Below are 15,118 nucleotides of genomic sequence, written 5' to 3' on the forward strand. Positions count from 1 at the left end.
TCCCCCCACAGCTAACCTTGTAGACGGTCCTCAAAATCCTAAAAACCAAAGCTGGTAATAACAGTCTAAAATCTAAGGGAAATTAGGGACATAGAGAGTGTGCTGCGGGAGTACCTGTATGCCTTGGGATATAAAAGGAATGGGTAAGGGCCTTTTTAGAAATGCCACCCTACAGAAGAGCCAACCCTGGTGGAGACAAGGGGCAGAACAATGGTGGATGTCCAGAAATAGAAAGGGCTCTTTCTAATGTGGTTAGTGTCATAACTGTAGGAGTATTGCAATCCAAGGAAGAAGAGCAAGCCTCTGCCAACATCAGAAATAGTAGAGATGGTCTGCACTGCAAAGATCTAGATGTGAACCTTCTCAGCGTTTGGGGGCTTCGAGAGATCTAGTGTTTTGGTACAAGCCAATCTCTAACTAATGTTACACTGGGCCAGTTTTTCTTATCCACCTTAGCCTGGTGAAAGCTGCCATGCCAGTTGCACAGCCAATTGCTCATTCAAGTTTTGGAATCCCATTCACCACTTTCCCTCCATTTCCCCTGGGTTCTTTAGTGGGAGACAAAGAGCCGAGTAAATAAATAAACTTGTGAAAGGGTGTTAATGCCTGATAGAGGAAACAGTGCAAGGCTGAAATGTTAAAAGGGATAAAGCTGAGGAAAGTAAAATCTGACCATAAAAACAGAGAGTGACATGAAGCTGGGGAGGAGTTTTGCTGCACCAAAAATAAATAAAATAAAATAAATAAAATTTGCTACTAGTGTCCTGAGGGCCACAGCAAACAGTTGACATTTCAAATGTGTGAAATATTTCTCATGTCTTCCTCCCTCCTAAATGCATAGAGATAAGGCCAAGGAACTGTGGGATTGGTTATACCAGCTGGAAACTGAGAAGTATGAATTTGCAGAGAAGATGAAGAGGCAAAAATATGAGGTGGGTTGAGAAGCAAATTGTTGATGGCACCGGTCACCTCTGGGTCCAATCTGCAGGAAGCAGTGAAACTCCCATAGCAAATGTGGTGTGGAGATGTCATTAAGCTACTTCCACACACAACTTGGAATATTTACTCGGCGGAGTAAATTGCTAGAGCTGTGCATGGCACATTGGAATTATATTTTTCATAACTGTGTGCCTACCACATGCATGGGGCTACTATTAGCACGCTGCAATTGAGTCTTAAAGTTGAAATTGATTTGATCAGAATCTATGAAAATGAGACACGCCCCACACTGGGAAAAGAAAAACCCCACTGTTTATTAACCCCAATGTTTATTAGTCTGGAAGAGAGGTATGAAAAGAGGTTGGTCAGACTCTTTCAGTTGCCTGTCTCCATCAGCAAGTGACTTTCTTAATCACATGTTCAATTTCATATTTAAATTTTGGATTTTGTATTTCCACCATAGAGTTAAAACAAAAAGAGTGAGATGAAAATGACCTCCTGTGGACTGAACTCTTAGGAGGCCCTTGATGAAATCTGTGCCTCAATAGATGTGCATTTTACTGAAGTGTCACATGGTATCAGAGTGCTGACATGTCCCTTTCAAATCTGATAATGGGATATGCCCATACTCAACTGCACTAAACTTCAATGACCAAGATCCTGCTGGGATCGATATTTCTGGCTGCTTTTCTCTCTCTTCACTTCCTTTTTTCAATTTTTTTTAAAATATTTGGACTGAGAACAACACACACCAACATGATTATCTTAATCTCTCTTAGATTACATCACTACGTAGCAGGGTGCAGGCACTATCCAAGTTGTAAGTACAAAGAGTTCGCCTATGTGACAGGAGCAGCAAAGACTACTAAAATGCATGAGCCTCCTGCATGGCGAGATTTTGCGCGCTTGCGCACGCAGGTGGACAGGGCACTGGCACTCAGTTCCATCTGGCTGAGGGACAAGGAGACTGAGTCTTGCGTGTCTCCCTTCACTTCGTTTTTCTCTCACCTTCCATTCTTGTAAAGCAGAGTGTAGTCTGAACAGTGGCACAAAATCACAGTGGTGTTTAACGGTTGCAGTTGGATGATTCACGTATGCTCAGATGGAATGAATCTTCTGGACACTGCATGACATCCACTAGTTTAAATGGAATGCAGCCGCACCACAGATAGAGTAGGAATTATTATGTTCATGCCATACATACAGAGCAATTAGATGAAAACAAAAAAATACTCTTGCTGGAAGGTTGCAACATAACACTAAATTTCTTAGAATTTAGAATAACACACAAAAACCCCAAAACAGAGAGAGACAAAGCAGGCTGCTCCTTAAACCAGAGAAACATAAATTAACCTACCTTATTCTAAGTTGGCTTTGTGCAGAACTGACTGCTGAAAGATCCAGACTGCATGCTTCCCCGTAGAGCCCTGTAGCTTATAGAAGGTACAAAAGGAGAAAGTGAAGAGGGCAAAGAGTGTAATAAAGGAAGAGTGAGAGAGGAGAAAAGGAGACAGAAAGAAGAAAGGTCAGAATGAGTAGGAAGGCAGAGAAGACTAAGAAGGAAAGGGGAGATGGGAAGAGAAAGTGTAAGAAGGAAAAAAAGAAAGGAGGAAGAGAAGAAGACATAAAATAACAAAGAAAGCAAGGGAGAGAAAAAGGAAGAAAACGGGACACACAAGATGACAGTGAGGGGGCCTGGTTTTAAGCACTGGCCTCTATGTGTACATCTTCACTGCATTTTAAAACTCGTGGCAGAGAGTCTCAGAGCCCAGATCTCCAGACTTAGGCTCTTGGGGCTTGTACTACTGTGCCAAAAACAGCTGTGTAGATGTTTGAGGTCAGGCTGGAGATCAGTGGAGACTGTGGTGGGGACTGGGCTTCAGAGCCTGAGCTCCCACCTGAGCTGCAATGTTGACACTGCTGTTTCTAGTGCCATAGCATGAGCCCCGTGAACCCTAGTCTGTAGACCTGGCCTCTGAAACCTGGTGCTGAAAGTTGTAAAATGCAGTGTAGATGTACCCCTATTGCTTACTGATACTGTGTAAGACACTGACTGCTGTGCCTACTGTCACAGGTTTAGCAGGAAAGGTGAGTCTCAAGCCCTTGAATCAGTTTGAAGGGCAAAGCTGAATCTCTGCTAGGTCTGAAAAAAATACCCAATTGCGATAAATGACTCAAATCCAAGGAGTGGATTTTTAAACTACCGTGAGTACGTACAGAATGCAGCAGATCTTTCCTTTTTGATGTTGTCCTGTTGCCTCTAATGTCTCAGTCTCTTTCTTTCTTTTTTTCTGTTTGCTGTGGGAAAACTTGGCCCAGGAAATCCGGGATGGCAGATCGTCCTGAAATGTGATTTTTTCCTGTTTCAAGCACTGGGAATTTCAAATGCCATGCGACCCTTGCTGGGTCATCAGTTCTTGGACTGTGAGTTTGCTCAGAACATGGAGTCCAGAGGCAATGGAGAATTCTGAATTACACCAAGAGCAGAAGTAGGGGAAGGAGGTTAATTTTCACCTCTGGAAACCAGGTTTCAGTCCTGATTGGGTTACACAGGAAAAATGAAACAAACAGAAGTGGGTTGTAGTCTCATTGTAGTTTTTAGTGGACCTATATTCAGAAGATCACTGGAAGACTGGAATAGCAAGGCTGCATGTCAGGATTGAGGTGCTAACTCAGGCAAAACGACACAGCAGCCACACATTGGGTCTAGCTGGTGGTCTGTGTATTAACCCTTCACTTTCCTGAGCATCTAGTTCAAATCTAAAATTCCACCATGATTAAGAGAGAATGAGCTCATCCTCATTATGAATCCCACTCAGGGGCAATGGAACACAAGTATTACCACACCACGAATTGCCACGGTCTGGAAGATGGCTTGGGAGGGACCTCAAATCCCCCACTCCAGCCTTTCTTTCTATGGTTGCTGTGTTTCCTTTCTAATATTTCCTCCCTATCCCCTTTGGGAACCCTTCAGTCTATTAGATAAATGTCTGGAAAGGGTTTTGCATTGTGCATTCTTTACTTCCTTCCTCCAAATCAGCACCAGAGCTGCTCTACTAATTAGCCTGCAGAAGGTATTAGGAGAGCACTTGCCCCATCATCCTTGGGGCCTGATCCAAAACCCACGGAACACAACAGGACCCATCGAGTCTAACTACCAAGAAGATACGATATGCCTAAGCCCAGTAATACTCCTCAGTCGGAGTATCTCTCATTCCCAAAGTGCAGCGGTCTCTTTATATTGATGGGTGAAGGCAAGTGCAGCCTGCACCCCTCCAATATACTTCCCCTCTCGTGAAAGCCCTGGAGTTATTTGTTGCTGAGCATACTCACTTGTTTGTCTCCAGCTTTGGAGCTTTTCTGTTTCCAATTTCTCACCTGTCCAGGTCAACCCCACCTTCCACTTCAATGTTGCTAGCTACCCGGTAAATTTACAGCTGGGATGGCGGGAGGGTGAGGACAGCACACACAAGGAGATCACACCTCTCAGGGTCTCCTGAGCTTTCAAAATGGGCAATTTATGACTTCCTAGGCCACTTACCTGAAGTTTGGCTATACATGAATTCACCATAACTGGGTTCCATTGTACGTGAACTAATTAATTATTTTAACAAGGGCACCAGCACCATCCCTTCAGTTGGGTCCCTCATATATAATATGCCTCCTTGTAAATTATGAAATTAGCTTGTAAATTTACTGCTAGTTAGCAACATCTCACTCAAGAGAGTTTTCATTTGAAAAGAAAGTTTCTCCCCATCACAGGCACCTGTCTCCAGACCTCAAGCCAGGTAAACCACTTCCCTCCCTATGGGGAAACCAGGTCACTTGGCAGAGCCCTTTAAAAACCCTAGTCGTGTATGTTGTTTGCAGATCATCACCCTCAGGAACCGGATTGATCAGGCCCAGAAGCAGTAAGTACCTATGTCCCAGCCTAAAGTCTGGGATATCCACTCAGTGTTCCAGCAGACACTTCAGCTTTGATGCTGACATTTTCTTCTCAGAAGGGAATGAGGCGAGAGGTGGAAGGGCAACCTCCAACCCGCTCCCACCCTTAGAAAATGATGGTCAAACTGAAGTGAATTCATAACCTAATGTAAAAGAACCATCATCTCCCATGCACACACCTTTCCACAATCACTGCAAAGACACCAGCTGCTCAAGCCGTAACTGTTTGTATTGGCTGAAGTGTTTTGAACACAGGAGCGGAAATGGTCCTTGCTTCTACAGGATGGAGAAGTGATTGCTGAGATTGTAAGGAAAGGTGTGTAATAAGACTGACATCCAGGGTTACCCTGTCACATGGATGTTATGTAGTCAGGGGTGTAGGTTCTTTTCATTGGTATATAACTTCCCACTTTCCTTCCCCACCTTACCTCTTTAATTTAATTTCTTTCCTGCTTGTGAGTCCCATGTCTTTTTTGTTGCATGTTTTCATCAGGAGACCTCAATACATCAGAGACAAGGGGCTGGGGGTAGGACGGGTGTGTAGAGAAGTAAAAGGCAAGGAGGAGTTGTCATGTGAAGAAGGGGAGGGAAGCTCTCTGAATGCTGTAATCTACTTTTTGCAGTTTCTCTGTACCATGAAGAGCTCCAGACATGCACATGACTCAAAGATATAGGTATCAGCAAGGACCAAATATTCTTTCTCTCATCCCCCATTCACACTGGAATGTCAAATGAATTTAACATTTTGGGTGCAGTTCTCTGTAGATTCCAAACACAGGGCTTGATGTATTTACTTCATAGGGAGTATGGGGTCTCATAGAACCTTGCAAGATTGTGCTAGGGGGTGATTTTCTTCCTCCTATGTCTTCTGATCTCACTACCAGAAAACCAACATGAAATGTTACCATGCTAGGGACCCTCCCAATTATCCAAGGAGGTGATATTTTTCCTGGAAGCCTCTCTTTCCAGAGATGGTTCTTCTGGGTGTGATGGCATTTCATTTGGAAAGGTACGATTACCCTTCAGGTATTATAGGGCATTTCTCTGTCAGAAAAGGAGCACGACATTCCAAAGTAAGAGTCTTTCATCCTGGTGTGTTAGCCTTGTAACTTGTAAGGTCCCTTTTTGTTTTAAGGAACAATAACCCCCCATAAGCATAGTCTAAAGTCAGACATTACATGAAACATCTTAGGCCTTGTGAAACTCGAAGTGGTAAGGGTGCTGCATTAATTTGGGGAGCTGGCGGTTAGGCGTGCAGCTCCTACAGTGATTTTTGATCCAGTCCCAAAGCCAGCATAATGGAGAATGAGATGATTTTAAACAAAACTGAGCTTAATAAAATATCAGATAGGATAGTCTCTGAGTAAACAGACAATAACCCTTTGTCTCTCGTGTAAAAGGTCATTTTTTTTGGAATAAATTGTCTTCTATTCTAAATTGGTTGAGAGGTAAAGTGTTCACTGTATGTGTGTATGAGTCTCTATGGAAGACTCTCCCATACAAAAGTCTGCTACTCCTGAAAAAACCCACTGTAAGTTGGAGCCTATATAACCATGCTAAATATACCCTTCTGCTGTTGCTTTTTAATCCCTTCCCTGCTGCCTTGAGGAACATGTGTTCCGAATGCAGCTTCTTTGGAAACATCCATCCCAACCAATACAACATTTGCTATCCACTTCCACTGGCCCTACAGATGTGTTTGCTCGGCACCCTTGCTATGCTGTTTAACACCAATAAGATTAAACAGCTTGCAAGTGGTTTGATTCAAGAAGTAGCCTTATTGGTGTATGTTTGGGATGGAAGGGTACGGGTTATGCAATGCACAAGGAATCAGTGCATTGCAGAGTGGCCCATTGCTGACACAGTGCAGAGCCTAACCAGACTAACTTTCTCACTTGGAACACACCTGGAAGCAGGCATGCATCTGTTTCACAGCAGGAAGGTAAGTGAATTGCATGTTGAAATGCTATTCTGCATGCAAGAAGATATTACTTGGTAATCATTTCCTCAGAGTGCTTTACAAGCCTTAGCTTGAGGATCATATGGAAACTGCATCCATACATCCCCCAGTAAGACTGGGTTACTGGTACCAATGAGAGTCAGAACAGGACACGTAATTCTGGGGAACCAGAATCATCTCTTTGCATGTGTTAAAACATTTTATAATTCTTTACATTCCCCAGGCATTGTATGGGGGACTTCAGTCCCCTTTACTATGGCAAAGCAATTCTTTTATTCAGCCTTAGCTGTATTTAAATATTGCTCTGATCATTTTGCATGAGAATAATTTCTAAAATTCTACTGTCAGGTGACTTGGGCCTCTGGGCACTGTACTGGTACAGCCCTGTTTGAAGAAGTCCTTTCCATTTCCAGAGTTGCACCTGAACCCATAATCCAGATCTGAACTTGGGAAATGTTCAGATCTGGAACTGGATCTGCACTCTGAAATTTGGGGCCCATGTCCACTAGTTTCCAGGATCCCCTTCTCTCTGAGCATACAATTCAGTAAGCGGCAAAGCCTCTCACCCCTCCATTCCTATACTTCCTGGCATCCCCTGAAGACCCCAAGTAAAATCTGTTCCCACCATGATAATCTCTTTCCTCAGAATGTGCTACATCTGCTCTGGAGCAAGTGCATCCAATTCACAGGCTATCTGATCAGCTCACTCTGCTGACTTGAGGTTTAGAGCTTCTCAGCAAAGTAGCAGATTGAAAAGACAAAAGGTCAGAGGATTTTTCTGCAGCAGTCACACTGATGTGTTTTCCTTCTCTCTGTACTACAGCAGCAAGAAAGCAGGAGCCAAGGGCAAAGTTGGAGGGCGTTGGAAGTAAAGAAACAGAAAGTGACTGCAGGCAGGATCATCCCCGGTGGCGTGGCTAAACATCGCTGGCCTCCCCCTACCGCTTTGACAAATCAGTTTCACTCCCATGCTTGAGCAAAACTACACCACCAGCCTGGATTGCCTACTCCTTTTTTAAGGACTCCAGCAGCGTCCTGAACCAAAAGGAAGGAGGTCCCCGTGGAACAGAGATGACTTCCTGCTGGCACCTTTCCTGCTTCATGTGTCCTTTGTTTTCCCCTCCGCACCCCATAGATTGCTATGTATGACTCTCTGGATTTTGTAAATAAAGTGTGACCGATACCTACTTCAATTATATATCTCATGACTGCCATTTTGGGTTTTTCTATTTAATTCCAATAGATTAAAATTGTATCCAACATTGCAAAGGCTTCAGTGGGATGTTCAAGTGCAACACATTGAAACATGATATAAAAGCGTCTATTAGGGCAATGAAAACTTAAATTTAAGTCTAAAATCTAACATTAAAATATTAGATCTGGGTATTAGATCTGGGTGATTCAGCAAAAATGCTCTCTGAGGCCAGGGAACACAAAAATATTCAGGATAAAATGCATTTGGTAAAGTAAGGATTCAAGAAGTCAGATTTCTACTGGGTGTTTTATTTGCCCTGCGTTTGGTTCATCATGATGGGGAAGAGGGCAAGCAGAAGTGCTGGCCAACTTTTATCCTTATATATTTCTGACCATCATCATTTTCAGAGTTTCTTGTGCCCCCAAGTTGGATGAAATTTTGAGTTCCCGAATGGGATCAGAAATGGTAACATTTTTCACTAACAAATGAGGAAGGCTGTTGAATTATATCTCTCTAATAAGAAGTCATTCTATTGGAATGGCAGGAGTAACTATGACTCTCTTAACGTGTTCTACGTGGGGAGTCTGGCTTTTGAGGCACGAAGAACCAGCTTTGTTGAGGGGGGGGGATTAACTTCCCCCGAGTGGCCAGGTCTCTGGCTGGATAAGGAAGTTGCACCTCCTCTGGAGGCTTGCTGAGTCTCTCACTAGTCTGCATCCTTTTAGGGGAAAAGATGTGGTTTGCCACTGATTCTCCTAATCGGGTCTAGTTACTGGGGCAGCGAGAACAACAGATCCTTAACCTTCCCACAGTGCCTGCCGGATGCCACCTATATGTTGATGACCAAGAGGATCTGCTGCCCTGCCCCACAGGGTGACTGGGCTGAAAAACACCCTGTGGGAGAAGCCAACAGTTCAGTGTTGAAAAATAAACCGTAAGTCGAGCCTCCGGGTTCGCAGTGAGCTGAGCCTCCGGGTTCGCGGCAAACCGCCCTCCATTGTGTTGAGAATTGCAGGGTTCTCTTGAACTAGTCTCATCTCCTTTTTGCTGCAGTAATAGGCAGAAACTCCATTGACAGTTGAAAAAGCACCTACAATCATCCAAGGATAGATATGGAAAAGCCCTGCTAAGTCATCCAATCCATCTCCACAGACCAATGCAGGACTGTTCCCTACAACAGTGGTTTTCAATCAAGGTACAGGTAACCCTGGGGGTACGCAGAGGGTACATCAACTCATCTAGATATTTGCCTTGTTTTACAACAGGCTACATAAAAAGCACTAGCAAAGTCAGTACAGACTAAAACGTGCCGGCAACCTTTCAGACATGGTGTGCCCAGTCTTCATTTATTCACTCTAATTTAAGGTTTCGCGTGCCAGTAATACATTTTAATGTTTTTAGAAGGTCTCTTTCTATAAGTCTATAATACATAACTAAACTATTGTTATATGTAAAGTAAAAACGGTTTTTAACATTTTAAGAAGCTTCATTTAAAATTAAATTAAAATGCAGAGCCCCCTGGACTGGTTGTCAGGACCCGGGCAGTGTGAGTGCCACTGAAAATCAGCTCGCATGCTGCCTTTGGTGCGTGTGCCATAGGTTGCCTAACCCTGAACTTAAATTTCATACGATGACTTGTTTATACTGGTCTTTATACTATACACTGAAATACAAGTACAATATTTATATTCCAATTGATTTAGTTTATAATTCTATGATATAAATGAGAAAGTAAGATTTTTTTTCAGTAATAGCGTGCTGTGACACGGCTGTATTTTTATGTCTGATTTTGTAAGCAAGTAGTTTTTAAGTGAGGTGTAACTTGGGGGTACACAACACAAATCAGACTCCTGAAAAGGGTACAGAAGTCTGGAAAGGTTGAGATCCACTGCCCTACAGTACAATTATCTAGTATTTTGTCCAGTTTAGTTTTAAATGTTCCAAAAAATGGAGTTCCATCACTTCCATTGGGGAAACTATTTCATAACCTAATAGGTGCAGAGAAGGGCCACTAGGATGATCAGAGGAATGGAGGAAATATATCGGGGGAATAAACAGCAGAAAGGGTGAAGAGCTGTTTAAGCTAAAGGACAGGGTTGTCACAACAACAAATGGGTATAAACTGGCAATGAATAAATTTAGGCTGGAAATTAGAAGATTTCGAGCAGACAGAGGAGCGATGATCTGGAGCAGCCTTCCAATGGTGTGAGTGTGTGTGGGGGTGGGTAGGACAAACAACCTAACAAGTGTTAAGACGGTGCTTGATACAATTAAGATCAGGATTATATGATGGGGTTGCCTGCAATAGCAAAGGAAGGGACTTAATGACCCAAGAGGTCCCTTCCAGTCCTATGTTCAAGTTTCTGTGGATTTTGAGCAGTCTTCTTTCAGTTGTTTCTTTGTCAAACTAGAGATGAAAACTTGGCACAGTTTCTAAATCTTTTTTCATAAGCCAATCTCTTCCATTGGATTGTTTTTCCCACACACGGTCACATTAATTTTTCCAAGGTTAATCTTATTGGGTTATTTTCTGCCCATATTTCTAATCTATCTAGGCCTCCTGGTATTATTTCTCAGTCCTCCCTGGGGTTTGCAACTTCTCCAAAATTAGTATGATTGTTAATTTCATTAATGTGCTGTTTACTCCCTCTTTGAGTAAGAAGTGGTGATAATTAACTACGGGTATGTCTACACTAGAATTGCTAGAGTGGCACATCTACGGCACTGCAAATGTGCAGCTATAGTGCCAAAGTGTAGATACTTTGTACATCAATGTTTTTTTTCCCTATTAATGTTGTTAATCCACCTCTCCAAGAGGAATTAGCTTCTGTTGACCAAGCAGCATTTACATTGGGAGATAGGTCGACTTAACTAAGGTATTCAGGGCAACCTGAGTGATGTAGCTAGGTCAATCTAATTTTTAAGTGTAGCCTGGGCCTAAGCCTGTACTAAGGAACCATGCTTAGATAGATCTTCCATCTGCTCAATACTTATATCACTGCCCTGTTTAAGGTTTTGATCCAGTTTTAGTCCACATAATACTGTTCCTATGCAAGACAATTGGAATTAATTTTTCAATCTAGATTGAAACACTGTATCAAATACAATACAATCTGAATATATATCACAACTACTGCATTTGCCTTGCTCGCTAACCAAACGCACACATGAGGATGCTGAAGGTCTTGAACTCTGCTGCCTTGGAAAACACAGGCAGAGACAGCAGGTTGCAGCTGGTTTACATTTAATAGGACAAGACAGTGAGTGATGATTTCCTGTGCAAGAAACAAACAAGCCCATTTCACCACATTGCCCCAGGCTATGATGGCTGCATTCAAATGCCTTTAAGGCTGGACCTGAAGGGGGGCCATAGCAAATGTTTTGACTCTGAGGTATAGTAATTGACTCCCTCCCCTGGAGACACCCTGAGATCTCAAATGCTTCTTGTTTTTTTTGACCCTTGGTTCCACAACCTACACCACCACTGCCAATCCTCACCATTTTACTGTGACTTTTGTGAGGGTCGGTGTTTTTCTTCAAGCCCCAGCTCCTGGAATCAGGAGAATCTCAACTTCCAGTTAAAATAAAAGTAGGTGTCTGGCCCTGGCGGTTGTGGAGCACATCGGGAAGACAGCCTCACCCCCTCCTGGGTTCAGTGTAATCCCCAGCCTCAGAAACCAGGAAGCCAAGGCGATTTTTAGCGCAATCTGGTGAGGTTTGGGGGTAGGGCTGACTGCTGATTTGTGAAGGCTGGGGGCTGCCACCCAATAACAGGGACTGAAAAGCCCTGCTGTCGCTGCGGGCCAGGCACCCCTGTGGATCCCACCTCGCCTGTGTCTCTGGGACTGGCTTGGGTCATGCCTCCCCCTTCCCCAGTCTTGCCCAGCCCAGCCCGAGCGAGGGGCGCCCCGGCGCTGAACGCTCGCGTGCAGTGAGCCCTCCCGAGCTGCAGGGGGAGATAGCACCTCCTCCGCCAGCCGTGAGCCGGCCAGGGAGACTCTCCTGGGCCGGGCGCCGCTCATCGCAACTACCCGTCCTTGGGCCCGGCGGGCCATGGCCAGCGGGAAGGTTCTGTGAGTAGCCGGCCCCTCCTCCTCCCCGATTCCGCTACGCGCGAAGGGGCACGAGGCTGCTGCGCCAGGGCACCCGCTCCCCCGCCCCCGTGCCCCTCGCGCGCGAGGGCGGGGCGGCGCAGGGAGGCCGCCGCCGCGGCCCTCCCCCCACCCCCATTGGAGTCGCTGCAGCTGCGGCACTTGTGCAGATGGTCCTCTAGCGTAGGCAGCGCTTTATCAGCCCCTTCAGCGCAGTGAGAGCAACAGCGGCCCAGGTCTCGCTTCAGGGGCACTTTGGGCTTGTTCTCCGCGCTTGCTTTCTCCCTGGATCTGTCAGTTTCTTTTCCTTATTGTTTCCTTTCCTTCCCTTGTTTTCCCCCTTTTTGCCACGTGCTGGTGCTGTCCCACTAACATTTCCCCCTTTTCAGAGTCCCACCTTTTCCTGCTGTTACATCCCTTTTGCTGTCATTCCTAAACCACTTACAACCCTCTGGCTCACAGCTTTGGTCCCTTCCCCTGTTGCAAATACCTCTCTCAGACGATGTTGCATACTCCTTTGGATGGTAGTGAAAAGTTGAATCCTGACACTCATTTAAAGCAGTGTATCTGGGCTCGTTTGTTCCTTAGGAATAGCATATGGTGCTGAGTAAGGGTAGCCGCCAAGCACATGATTTATTCTTTATACACTGCTGCCTGTTTTTTTAAAACTCAAGTGCAAAAACGTGTATCTTGCAAAGGAATAAGCCAGTTTGAAATAACATAGTTCTGTGGCGGAGGTTTATGTTCTTTGCTGTGTATACAGTATGTGATTTCACTCGGGGAGTAAAACAATTAAAATCAAGATTTTATAATAGCGCTAGTGTTTTATGAGTAACTTCGATGTTTTTTCTTCCTGTAGCTACCCCCTGTATCAGCTGGGAAACCCCCAGCTGAGGATTTTCCGACCTAACTTCTTCATGACACTGGTGAGGCCTGGTGTGCCACAGCCAGAAGACACTGTACAGTTCCGTATCTCCATGCAGTAAGTGCAGCCAGAGAAACAGTAGATAAAAGGGTCATCTGTTTCTCAGTTTGAAAGCCTTCAGAGATAGCAGTCTAAATAATAATAAGAACAATATTTCTGGAAACACAGTTAACTAGGCTTGAGGTCAGATTTTGTTGTTGTTAGATACAGTAGACTTAGGTCATAATTAGAATTTATTAAATCTCCCATTTTATGAAACTTCACACCCACTGTTTGAGCAGATAAGCCCATTGCCTGGATGTAACGTGCAGTGAATGTTGCACAGGGGCAAGTACGCTCCTTGAACTAGAAATAATATCTATAATTTTGATACCATCTTTCATTGTGAAGGATGCAAAAGCCATTTGCCAACCAAAATGCATATTGTTTATTAGAATTGCTTCACCAAAATGCAGCCATCTCTGGGGTGAAACATAGCAATACTACATTGCAGTTTCAGACAGACTGTGTAGAATACTATATCTAACTGGAACTCAAGGAGAATTTTAGGTAGGACCTTTAAGGAAATACTCCTGCACTTGTTTAAGGAATATAAGATCTTTAATGATCACAAGTGTTCAGGAGCTGAGTTTTACATCTCACCCAAAATATGCATCTTCCAACAACAGTGTCTCTTCTCAACATGCTTGGTAATAGTTCTGTACTGATTTGGTGGCAAGAAGTGACATCTAGTTAGTTATTGACACTGTTTCCTCCACCACATAGGTAATCTCAGAGTTCTCTCCTGCAAAGATTTAACTCGTTTTGACCTTGCTTAGCATATGTGATCTGATGGGATCACAGCCTAAGGTGGTATGGCTGCAGATCCTGAAGCTTTTAACACATAGTTGTTGTGTGTTCCTGCATGTGAATCTACTTGGCAGGTGATGGTTCTGTCTTCCAAGCCAAGCTAAGGTTCTATACCCTAATTTTTTTTATATTTTCAAATTAAGAGTCCAATTTTGATGTCTTTTCACAACTGCTTCCTCTCACTCTAGAGGAAAAACACACACTTCAAAAGATTCGCTGTATGCACCACTACTTTTGGACCTCTGGTAGTCTGCTGCAGAACCTGTCTTGGATGACTATCTATACTGATAAAGAGGATCCTAAAGAATCTGTTCCTTTGATTTCAAAACATAATCCCATTGTTTGAGACAAGGTCTCTGGATCTTGTTCAGTGGATTGCTAGCCAGCCAGTAGCTTTTTGGTGCCAATAGCTATTGACCAGCAAGGAGGAGAGTGCTGTTAAAATATGTTGCATCCCTGTCTTCACAAAACAAGAGCTGGGAGTCCAGTGTTCGGGGTTCAGGTCCCACCTTTACCACTGATTTATTGTGACCTTGGACAAGTCACTAAAACTCTTTTTGCCTCAGTTTTGACAACTGTGGATTTAAATCCTTGCCTTCCATAAAGGCATGTTGTGAGGCTTAACATTTTAAAAACATTTGAAGAAAGATGCTATAGAAGAGCACCTGTTAGGTATATAATGATTTTTGACAGTGAGTCCCACTTAAAAATAAGCAAGGTTTTGGAGCAACAAGATTGTCCATTTTTGTAGGCTTCCAGTGTAATCGTAGTGACAGGCTTTGAGAGCAATAACTGTAAAATACTGCCTGAGGAATAGAGAGGCTGAATGCTACATATAGTAGGGTTTGGGCACTGTATCACAGTTGAGGTAACTTTTATATCAGGAACTTCACTAGGCTGTGAAGGCCGTAGCTTCTTAAGCATGAGCTTTTCCTATCGCCTCTTCTGTCGGCTAAGAAGACGCTCCATTTGTCCAAGGGAAGTGGTGTGGGAGAATGCATTGGTTGTTATGAGGCCCTTCTTAGAGACAGGGTGTTGCTGTGATATCCCCCAGGGTGCAACCAGAACCACTGTGTCCCCTTCAGCCTGGGGTGCTTCTTACAGTGCTTTACTAGTGAAAAGCAGCCTCTTCAAGCTCTGCTTATGCAGCCATTAATATGTAAAGGCACACTCAGCAAAGTTAAATGAATGCTCTTTTAGCCACTCATGAACTA

General features: G+C 43.9%; 2 protein-coding genes across 5 annotated transcripts in view; both read left to right on the forward strand.

Moving 5' to 3' along the window:
- Positions 1-8,058, forward strand: part of TNNT3 (troponin T3, fast skeletal type) — a 44,811-nt gene extending 36,753 nt beyond the window's left edge. The window contains exons 10-12 of one of the 2 annotated variants that reach the window (XM_075065094.1): positions 842-932; positions 4,810-4,850; positions 7,668-8,058. In XM_075065094.1, the coding sequence (XP_074921195.1) occupies positions 842-932; positions 4,810-4,850; positions 7,668-7,716 (181 nt within the window). In that variant the 3' untranslated portion in view covers positions 7,717-8,058. Of the gene's footprint in view, positions 1-841; positions 933-1,718; positions 1,760-4,809; positions 4,851-7,667 lie in introns of both variants that reach the window. The other variant, XM_075065093.1, reaches the window with a different exon arrangement.
- A 3,978-nt stretch (positions 8,059-12,036) lies between these two features.
- The window catches only part of MRPL23 (mitochondrial ribosomal protein L23), a 79,829-nt gene continuing 76,747 nt past the window's right edge, over positions 12,037-15,118 (forward strand). Inside the window, exons 1-2 of one of the 3 annotated variants that reach the window (XM_075065095.1) lie at positions 12,037-12,112; positions 12,990-13,112. In XM_075065095.1, the coding sequence (XP_074921196.1) occupies positions 12,093-12,112; positions 12,990-13,112 (143 nt within the window). In that variant the 5' untranslated portion in view covers positions 12,037-12,092. Of the gene's footprint in view, positions 12,113-12,268; positions 12,367-12,989; positions 13,113-15,118 lie in introns of those variants that run through there. The other 2 variants (XM_032770448.2, XM_032770457.2) reach the window with 2 other exon arrangements.

Source organism: Chelonoidis abingdonii, chromosome 4 (genome assembly GCF_003597395.2).
Source record: "Chelonoidis abingdonii isolate Lonesome George chromosome 4, CheloAbing_2.0, whole genome shotgun sequence".
Taxonomy (NCBI): Eukaryota; Metazoa; Chordata; order Testudines; family Testudinidae; genus Chelonoidis; species Chelonoidis abingdonii.